Raw genomic sequence first — 11,341 nt, forward strand, 5'->3', positions numbered from 1 at the left:
TTCAATTCAGCACAATTTCCTAAGTTGTAATTTCTTTCACATTCCTTTTCAAAAGTGTGAACCAACTTAATGTTTTTTTTTTTGCTATTTTTGAAGTTTCTGTTTGGGTTCGGATCGGTTTTATGGCCTTACAATATATTATAGTGACGACGCCTTGGCGCAACGGTCACAGCACTGGTTTTTGGCTGTTGCGCTGGCGGTTGCGGGTTCGATGACATGACAAACATTTGTGTTGTTGCCGTGGTCTAGGTGTTTGTCTAGAACATAGAAACATTTGTCTTGTTCTAGGTGCAGTCCTTGTGGGTAAACGAAGTCCGCTAGGTTCAATTGGAGTATCTTATTTTGTAGAGTTAAAGATTTACTTTCAATATACATTTAAATTTTTATGGTAAACATTTAATTTCAAAGGTAGTTTACGAAATTTTTTTTTGTTTGTATCTTTTTTCACAATATTTAGTTCTTAAATTATATTATAAGTCATACTTGTGCAGTTACTTTGTACCTATAACTTGTCTTTGTGTAAAATCTAAAGTATTTTTCTCAAGAAATGTTCCTCGAAAAAAAGATAAAGCTATAACATCATCATTACAGCCTATATAGTCCACTGCTGGACATAGGCCTCCACAAGTTTACGCCAAAAATAACGTGAATTCATGTGTTTTGCCCATAGTCACCACGATGGGCAGGCAGGTTGGTGACCGCAGGGCTGACTTTGTCGCACCGAAGACGCTGCTGCCCGTCTTTGGCCTGTGTACTTCAAAACCAGCAATTGGATGGTTATCCCGCCACCGGTTGGCTCTTTAAGTTCCAAGGTGGTAGCGGAACTGTGTTATCCCTTAGTCGCCTTTTACGACACCCACGGTGCTACGTGTTAAAAAATTGTTCGTTGGGTTAGAGAGACACCCACAACTCCTAACACGAGACACAAGAGAGAGAGTAAAAAAAAAATCCTACAGAATCTTAATCTTCTTTTTCAAAAACTCACAAAATCAACTTACACTAAAGCAAAGCTTATACCATAAGAAACTACAATGACTCACCCACAATAAATTGCACTCAGATCTTAAGACGGCGAGAGAATCCAACCCAAAAAAGAAAAGAGCAAAAAAGTGCCGCAAACACTCGCCCTGAGGCTTATATACCCTAGCAAACCCCGCGCGTCGCGACACAACTACCCCCTAAGGTGAACCGCAACGTAATACGATACGAGAGTATTCCAAAAAATTAAATCAGTCGCCTAGAAAAAGTAAATAGCAACGCTAGTGCATAACTGTGCTATTATACATCAGCAGGAACGAAACTACGTGCTAATAAAAATATATGCTACAATACCCCCCCCGACAGAGAAGAATTTTGCATCTCTGGCAAAATTCTAAAAAAAACTAATGTAAGGAGAGAATCTGGTAAGCTCAGGAAGGGATTATAAAATTTAACTCCATACTAAGAGAAAAAAAATTTTTTTGATAGATTAATCATAAGAGATAATCGAATTACAAAAACACCACATATAATTTTGAATTCACTGCAACACTGTCTTACGACCCAATCATACGTCACTAACATACAACATCCTGAAATTCAACTATCAATGTGCGTTAACCGACCTAGACAATTAACGCCCTGACACTCAGAGTGACGGTCTATAAATGAGCACCACTCAGCAGCTACTTAAAATTTTTAATTTAACAATTTTTTTTTCTTTTTAATCCATATTTAATACCGTATTCCCGATGTAGGCTTTAGAATGTGCATAACACAATTAGAATCGAATATATATTCAATAGAATAAAATAATATGTGGAATCGCCACCCGTTCCAGAATTAAGTTGTAACACAACAACAACAACTTATGGCGTAGGCTTTAAACAAAATAATATGAGTGGGTAGATACGTTAGAGATGCACCCAACACACACAAATTAAGTTATTGCTCAGTGGAATAACTCAACAAAAATAAACACCAAAAGTACATTAGAGATGTACCCAACACACAACTATCATAAGTCATGTACTTGTATAAGCACACAAAAAAAATAAAAAAATGAGATCATCACCCGTCTCAAAAATGGAATACGTAATATAGATTTAAAACAAAAAGAAAACAAATATCAATTACCCTTACTACCAGAACTTCCTGTTAACTTCAAATCTTTAAAATGCCAAACCCCAAGATCTTTACCATTCATATCCTGTAATACGTATACAAGAGGAGACCTTTTACCAACAATTCGACATTTGATAAATTTAGGCGCTAATTTCTTAGAAAAGTATTTATCTTTATCACTCAAGAAGTAAGTTTTCTTATAAACAAGATCACCAACATTAAATTCCGCAGTCCTACGACGCAAATTATAACTTGAAGTATTTTTTAAATGAGCGGCATACAACCGAAATTGAACTTTATCGAAAATACTCGCCAACCGACCTAAGTTCTCCGCATAACAGTCACGAGGAGTAAAAATCATATTTTCTATACTATCTGTTGGAGCGCCTATCAGTTTTTAGAAGCAAACTCAATTTTGTAATTTTGTATGCGTTTGACAATTGTTAATTCACCGTCATTTTTTATTTTATATTTTATATTACTTTGTTCGAGACGGTTCGTCATTATTAAAAAAGACTTCATCCATACCGGCAGCAAATTATTTTAACTCTCTCTTCTACTAATCCTTCATGTGGTCGAACTTCGAACCGGATATTATTTAAAGAAGAATCAGCTATTATATTAGAGGATTTATATTTTAAAAGAAGAAAGATTTGCAATCGTGTAATTTGGATGAAGAGGATTTTCAATGGTGTTAATATTGAACTTAATTTAAATTTACTAGTCATAATATCTTAACCCAACACTCAGGTAACATAATTAGCTTAATTTTATAAGGTGAGTTACTATAATTATTATTTTAGAATATAGTGTTAGTTGTATCATTTATTGTAGACCTGTAGCATTTTAAGATTTGTTAGCAATAAAGTTAAAACGTACCTTTTATTTTTTTATATTTATTAGGTACAGTAAGAATTAATGCTTACATTATTTTTAACTATTATTATATTGTATAACAAGTTATTCCATTCAAGTTAACGTGCCTAGTTTTAAGGTACAGTAAGTTTAGTGCTTACATTATTTTAGGTTAGCTTGATTTATAGAACAATATTTATTATTATTTAATAATTAAATAGTTTTGCACAGGTATTTGAAACAATAATATAATAATTTTATACTTTACGTTGGGTACTGCTAATAAAATTATTTGGTTACCCACATTTATATTTTGCGCTGCGTTAAGTTGTTGAATTGATTGATTGGTACTGTTAAAATTGTATTCCCTTTATAATAAGATACTTTTTTCTTGTTGTTACTAAATTCTCAAAATAATTACAAATAAAGCTTGATTATTTTTGTTACTTTCGTATTAAATTGTAGATTAGTGAAAGTGGGTATTTATTGGTTTTTTTTTGTCGAATATAAAGTTGTTATCAGTTTACTTAAATAATTTTAATTGTTTTTAGCGTAGATTTTATACCGACTTAATTATAATTTATACTAGTCACAGTTACTTTAGATTCTGCAATTTTAAATTTCTATTAATCATCTTGCATTAGATTTCTGTTAATCATCATTATTGTTTTAAAATTTTGTTTAACCTTATTACTGTACAAATTCCAGGTTGACTGCACTCGACTCCCAGAATGTCAGAGGAACGAGAACTAATAAAAAAGCGAGGGAGCTTTAAAGGCCGATTAACTGCTTTCATTAATTATCTCGAAGCTCTCAATATTAAAACATTAAACGAGTTTGATGCAACTGAGATAAAATTACGACTGGGTAAGATTGAATCTTTGTACGAACAATATGATGAGGTACAGACGCGTTTAGAATGCATCGTCGAAGATGCTCGCGCACAGTTCTCTGAGCGATCCGAGTTTGAGTCACAATATTATAAATATTTAGCAATGGCTCAGAATCTGTTAACTAAGTTTAATAACGACAATAATTCGATTAGTAGTAATAGAAGTACTCGTGCTAGTAATCATAAATTTGTTAAACTACCCACTATACAATTGCCCAAATTTAACGGTTCTTACGAAACTTGGTTGGAGTTTCACGACACCTTCACTAGCCTCATTCATTCTAACGATGAAATAGATGACGTTAATAAATTTCATTATTTACGCGCTTCCCTGGAGGGATCTGCTGCTGTGGTAATTCAATCCATCGAATTCTCAGCGAGTAACTACTCGGTGGCTTGGCAGTTATTGTGCGATAGGTTTGACAATAAACGGTTGTTAATTCAAAATCACATCTCCGCTTTGTTTAATGTTGAACCGATTGTAAAGGAATCATCGTTAACTTTGAAACGTCTCATTGATCAATTAAATAAAAACTTGCGAGCGTTAGAGTCGCTTGGTGAACCGGTGAAGCACTGGGACACACTTTTAATTTACATTGTTACACGCAAGTTAGATCAAAAAACATTTCGTGAATGGGAGGAATTTAAGGGACGTGAAGATAAAGACTATTCTATAAAATTTAAGGATTTCATTAGGTTTATGCGTAACCGCGCTGATTTAATTGAAACAATAGAACTGTCGCGAAGCAATGTATCTAATTCATTTGTAAAGGGTCCTAAGTTGAAGTCTATGGTGGCTCAAAGTCCAATCAATTCCGGCACAGATGTTGTTACGAGAACTTGCCCTAAATGTAAAGGTGACCATAATCTAAATACTTGTCCACAGTTTCTTTCGTTGAGTAACAATGATCGTTTTAAATTATTGCCAGATTATAAGGTGTGTTATAACTGTTTTCATAAGGGTCATTTTGCTAACCGCTGTAAAAAATCGGGTTGTAAGTTATGTAAACGTAAGCATAATACGCTCATTCATGTTTCGAACTTTAAGAATATGTTGAATAATCGCAACGACAATAATTTTAGTAGCGTGACCGATAACCCGTCATCATCAACATCACCATGTACTACGAGCGACACAAATAATGTAGCCTTATCAGCTCACGTCACATTTTGTGGTAATCTTAAAGAGCGTGAAGTTCTGTTATCAACCGCTTTATTAAATCTGTATGATCGTAATAATCGTGTGCATACCGTTCGCGCCGTTCTTGACAGTGGCAGTACTTCGAGTTTTATGACTAATAGGTTGTGTAAAAGATTAAATTTACCAACTAGTCAGATAAATAGGTCAATCTTAGGCATAAATAACGTGAGCTCTCACGTAGGTAAAACTTGTCATGTTTCCATGACATCATTAGATAACAGTTTTTCTACTGACGTTTATTGTTTTGTTTTACCATCAATTACTACTCAAGTGCCAAGTTCTCAGTTAAACTTAACTAATTTAAATATTCCCTCTGAGATATGTCTAGCTGACCCTACGTTTTATAAGCCCTCTGATGTAGACATCCTAATAGGCGCTGACCTATTCTGGGACTTGTTAGGGTCACACAAAATAAAATTAGGTGATGGAAAGCCTGTGCTCTGTGAAACCAAATTAGGCTGGATAGTCTCTGGTACTATCAGTAACAAGCATGTTACATTATTTTCTAAAAATACATGTTGCAATTTAGCCAAAATTAGTCCTTCATCTGTTGGTATTATGGACCAAATTAGAGCCGATTCATCACGTTCATTGATGCGGACATCACGGCGTTGCATGAAGTCACCAAAGCATTCTTGTCAGCATGTATGCCATTGAAAAAATGAATGTCAAATGAACCAAGCCTAGTATCAGATTCTGCTGAATCATCATGTAACTTAAATATTGGATCTAATGAGGCCAATAAGTTACTAGGCCTAAGCTGGTATGCCAATTCTGATGAGTTTTCATTTTCTATAGACTCATCGATGACATCTCGTGGTAATACGTAACGTGATCTACTTTCAATTATAGCTCGCATCTTTGATCCTTTAGGGCTGTTGTCTCCATGCGTCATTAACATAAAAATGCTATTGCAACAAATGTGGTTAGACAAGTTGGGATGACACATTACCGCCTAAAATTAGTATGCATAGGCAACACATTGTCAAAGATTTGCATCTTTTAAATAATTTCCGCATTCCTCGTATTGTAGTCTGTGATTCATACAAAGAATTAGAGCTTCATATTTTTACAGATGCATCTGAGCGGGCGTATGGAGCGTGCGTCTATGTTCGCTCCTTAAATGATAAAGGCAACTGCATGGTTCGTTTGTTAACGGCTAAAAGTCGAGTAGCACCGATAAAACCTATGACAATACCACGATTGGAATTGTGTGGAGCTTTGGTGGGAGCCCGTTTATATGACAAGGTCGTAGGCTCACTTCGGGCAAAGATAAGTCGTGTCTTTTGCTGGACTGATTCGACCATAGTGCTGGGTTGGTTACAGATGTTGCCTTGTAAGCTTCAGCCATTTGTGCGCAACCGCGTTGCTGATATTTTAGAAAAAACAGACACTTGTATCTGGAGACACGTTCCAACCTGCATGAATCCAGCTGACTTGATATCTCGTGGTATCGATATTAGTACTTTGCACAAACATGATGTGTGGTGGTCTGGTCCCGAATTTTTGATGGAGGATTCGTCTCGTTGGCCTTCTCAAGTCAGACATTCTGAGCTTCTACCGGAAACTCGACCTGACGTGTCGTTAAGCGCTGTCATTGACAACAGTACATAACATAATGGATTAATTCAGTTTAATCGTTTTTCTAACTATTTACGTCTTGTTCGTTCCGTAGCCTATGTAATGCGGTTTGTTAGGTGTTGCAAAAAACAATTACCAGTTAATAAGTTTTTATCTGACGATGAATTGAAGGATGCATTAAATTTAATTATTTTGAAATGTCAAAAAGAATCTTTTCCAGAATATAGTTTATTGATTAAAGAACAAAGTTTACCTAAAAGTAGTTCTCTCTTAAAGTTTAATGTTTATTTAGACGAAAATAATTTAATGCGTGTTGGGGGACGTCTTGAGAATTCTAATTTTCTTTATGATAAAAAACACCCATTGTTATTACAGTCCACTCATCATTTTACGAAAATATTATTTGATTATGAGCATAGAAGATTGATGCACGCTGGCCCTCAGTTATTGTTAGCTTCAATTAGGGAAAACTATTGGCCTATAGGAGGTCGCAATTTAGCGAAGGCTTGTTATCATAAATGTGTGCGCTGTCATCGAATGAAAGGTAGGGTTGTTACTCCTTTAATGGGTAACTTGCCACGGGAGCGCGTCCTTCCAGGTGGTCATCCCTTTGAGACAACCGGCGTAGATTACGCCGGCCCGATGACGTGCGCTAGTCGCCAAGGTCGCGGATGTAGGTTGGTGAAGGTGTATATAGCAATTTTTATTTGCTTCACCACCAAGGCTATACATTTAGAGCTTGTAGGTGATTTAACATGTAAAAGCTTTTTACTAGCCTTATATAGATTTATTTCGCGAAGAGGAAAACCGACTGATATTTTTTCTGATAACGGTACCTCATTTGTTGGTGCGTACAATGAGCTTTCGAAATTTTTAAAAACTAATAGCGATTACTTGGGTGAAAGTATGGCCAATGATGGAATAAAGTTCCATTTCATTCCCGCGTATACTCCTCATTTTGGTGGTCTCTGGGAGGCGGGTGTTAAGTCAACAAAGTATCATCTTCAGCGAGTGTTGGGAAATTGTAATTTGACGTACGAGCAATTTAACACCATTTTAATTCAAATTGAAGCCATATTAAACTCTCGTCCACTAACACCGCTGTCTTCAGATCCTGCTGACTACATGCCGCTGACTCCAGGCCATTTTCTCATCGGTCGCCCTCTTACTTCCATATCACAGCCAAAATATCAAGATCACTCCATAAATCATTTAACTCGTTTTCAAAGAATCGAGCAACTCCGCCAACATTTCTGGGCGAGATGGAGTAAAGAGTACGTTTCTGAATTACAACAACGCACTAAATGGCATTCACGTAAGGACGATTTACAGCTGAATTCCTTAGTAGTGATAAAGGAAGAAAACCTCCCTCCACTGAAATGGAAATTGGGACGAATTGTTGCCGTCCATCCGGGGACCGATGGAGTCGTTCGTGTTGCTGACATACAAACATCAACGGGAATAGTGAGAAGAGCCTTTAACAGAATCTGCCCGTTACCAGTCATAAGTTCGAGTTGAAAGTTCCTTTCAACGCCCGGGGGCATGTTGGAGCGCCTATCAGTTTTTAGAAGCAAACTCAATTTTGTAATTTTGTATGCGTTTGACAATTGTTAATTCACCGTCATTTTTTATTTTATATTTTATATTACTTTGTTCGAGACGGTTCGTCATTATTAAAAAAGACTTCATCCATACCGGCAGCAAATTATTTTAACTCTCTCTTCTACTAATCCTTCACTATCAGAGTCCAAATAATGCGAACCACACGACACTAACCGAAAACTAAAATTAATTATAACTAAAATATATTAATAATTGATTTCACTTTTATCAAAGTGTCACTAATACCTGCCAAATCGGTTATAATATCCAACGGACTGACCAAAATCTCCTCTGACGGTAACAATTCCGATAATTGTAATATTTGTTTACGTAAAGCTAAAACCGTGGCAGCTGGCTCCTCATTCCGAACAACCACCTCATATTCTAACTCAGCCTTAGGCAGGGATACGAATTTTATTAAGTGAGTCATCGTAGCACAATAATAAAATTTAAACGAAACAAAAAGTACAAAAGAAAGTTCGATTTAAATTAATGTTAAAATGTAACAAAGAAGTACAAAGTAAGCAAAAATATTCGTTAATAGAGGGTAGTCAAAAAAATTTAGTTACGGCAAAAATTATTGAACAAGAAATAATTAATACAAAAAGTAGGTAACTGAAATTTTTTATCAAGGAACGATTAACAATGCAAAAACCGTGACTACGTTCGTACAAATCTTTTAAATTCAAATAAAAACTTTTAAATATTAACTTTAAATTTTAAACATACTAATATAAATACACAACCTAAACGAAACAGTAATCAAATTTAATTACTAAAAATGAAAAGTAATAATTTAACACAATTCACAAAACACAAAACACACAAAGACACAAGGACAAGAAGACCCTTTCCATACCCAGAGAAAACACTTGCTAGGAATAAGAAAAAGAAAAAAAAAAATTGAGTGCCAATGCGATACCCTACAAAATAAAATAACCAAAATAATTCACCGACAAACAAATAATTTTAAATATTAGAGAATTTACGTTGGGCGCCAGTGCTACGTGTTAAAAAATTGTTCGTTGGGTTAGAGAGACACCCACAACTCCTAACACGAGACACAAGAGAGAGAGTAAAAAAAAAATCCTACAGAATCTTAATCTTCTTTTTCAAAAACTCACAAAATCAACTTACACTAAAGCAAAGCTTATACCATAAGAAACTACAATGACTCACCCACAATAAATTGCACTCAGATCTTAAGACGGCGAGAGAATCCAACCCAAAAAAGAAAAGAGCAAAAAAGTGCCGCAAACACTCGCCCTGAGGCTTATATACCCTAGCAAACCCCGCGCGTCGCGACACAACTACCCCCTAAGGTGAACCGCAACGTAATACGATACGAGGGTATTCCAAAAAATTAAATCAGTCGCCTAGAAAAAGTAAATAGCAACGCTAGTGCATAACTGTGCTATTATACATCAGCAGGAACGAAACTACGTGCTAATAAAAATATATGCTACAACGGGAAGAGAGCGGTGGCTATATTCTTTAGTACCGTAGCCACACAGTACATAAGTTATAACCCTTTAGCCTTAATTTTTTTATATAATTTTCCTATTCACGTAGTTTACCTACATTTTACCACTTTACGAAAATTTCAGGTTCATAAGGATATAAGCTCTAGTTACATCAGTATTCACGAAAAATGTACTGAAAAATAATTGTGAAATTCAATGAAATCGCACGAAAAATAGTGTCGAATGCTTTCACTGATTCTCTACTAACAATGGGGTATAACTTGACAAATATCCATTTTCGCAAAATTTTATAAAAAGCCTATTTTTTTAAACTTTTAAAGTATTTCCGTAACTAAAGCGTAAAAGCTAAAAAATCGTTATTTTCCCCAATAGTGGGCCATGTTAAAATCATAAAAATAGTATAACTCGACTAACATCGCTCATCACAGGACAGGATAGTTCTAATAATAGTACAGTAACCTGATTAAAAAATTACTTAAGCCAAACCTTAAAAGTTATGTATGAAAAACAATTCGGTACATTATTTGGTATAAAAACCATTAAAAATACAAACAAGCATTCAAAGGAACTAATTGATTCCAAAACTTTGCTCATTAAACCGCTCTTTAAACTATTACGAGAAACTTGAATGTAATCAAAACAATAATAAACAATTTAGCGATATTAATTGCTGCTGCTTAAGAAATAAAGTTTTAAATCGCTTGTTAACTTTCTAACTAATAGAGACATGCAAATGTCAACGAAACTTCGTCTTAAAGCGCCAATAAACATTTTACGGCCTACAGTTGGGGAATTTATGATGTCGAATAAAATATAAGATCTGCTTGCTTTACTGCTATTTGAGTAGGAGATTGAATGAAGATTCAGTGTGAATACGTCTTAATGTGATCTAACTGTTTTAAGGTGAACAATGAAAATACTATTGATACATAATTATAACAAAAAATTTTGAATTAAAAATTAAAAACTAGTTCGTTCAAGTTGCCCGTTAAATTACTTTAGAATTGTCATTTTTTAACCGACTTCAAAAAAGGAGGAGGTTACTCAATTCCGTACACGTACCGTACAATATATATATATATATATATATATATATATATATATATATATATATATATATATATATATATATATTAATGCATGTTCGGGGATAACTTCGTCGTTATTGAACCGATTTTGATAATTCTTTTTTTTTGTTAGAAAGGAGATATCCCAAGTATGGTACCATGATAAGGAAACCAGGATCTGATGATGGGATCCCAGTAAAATCGAGGGAAACCCTTGAAAATCCGCACAACTTTTTACTGGGTGCACCGATTTTGATGATTTTTAATTTAATCGAAAGCCGATGTCTATGATGTGGTCACATTTAAATTTCATCGAGATCTAATTAAAACTTTTGGAGTAATCTTTGATAATGCGTATTTACTTGACCATTTTTTTGTCTACCCACGTTGTATTACTTGTCGATGTAATTGAAGTCGGTTTTTTTCGTTTGTCAGCAAACACAATTATACAAATTAAAATTGTATTCGTTACGATAAATTAATTATAGTTGAAATTGAACCAACCGCCGCTTCGGAATGTAGATTCTGCTGACAAGAACTGGAAAGAAACTTTACA

General features: G+C 34.7%; 1 protein-coding gene across 1 annotated transcript; it reads left to right on the forward strand.

The window, feature by feature from the left end:
• The first annotated feature begins 3,689 nt into the window (after positions 1–3,689).
• LOC123658959 lies at positions 3,690–6,665 on the forward strand. The gene is made up of 2 exons (XM_045594250.1): positions 3,690–4,707; positions 6,127–6,665. Exons 1-2 carry the CDS (start codon positions 3,690–3,692, stop codon positions 6,663–6,665), a joined length of 1,557 nt encoding a protein of 518 aa, XP_045450206.1.
• Positions 6,666–11,341: the final 4,676 nt, after the last annotated feature.

Source organism: Melitaea cinxia, chromosome 13 (assembly GCF_905220565.1).
Source record: "Melitaea cinxia chromosome 13, ilMelCinx1.1, whole genome shotgun sequence".
Lineage (NCBI taxonomy): Eukaryota > Metazoa > Arthropoda > Insecta > Lepidoptera > Nymphalidae > Melitaea > Melitaea cinxia.

Bases quoted from the DNA above. Each gene is read 5' to 3' on its own strand.
- LOC123658959 (XM_045594250.1), top strand. From the start codon at position 3,690: ATGTCAGAGGAACGAGAACTAATAAAAAAGCGAGGGAGCTTTAAAGGC. The intron at 4,708-6,126 runs GTGACCATAATC...ATATTTTTACAG, and splicing joins AACTTGCCCTAAATGTAAAG to ATGCATCTGAGCGGGCGTAT.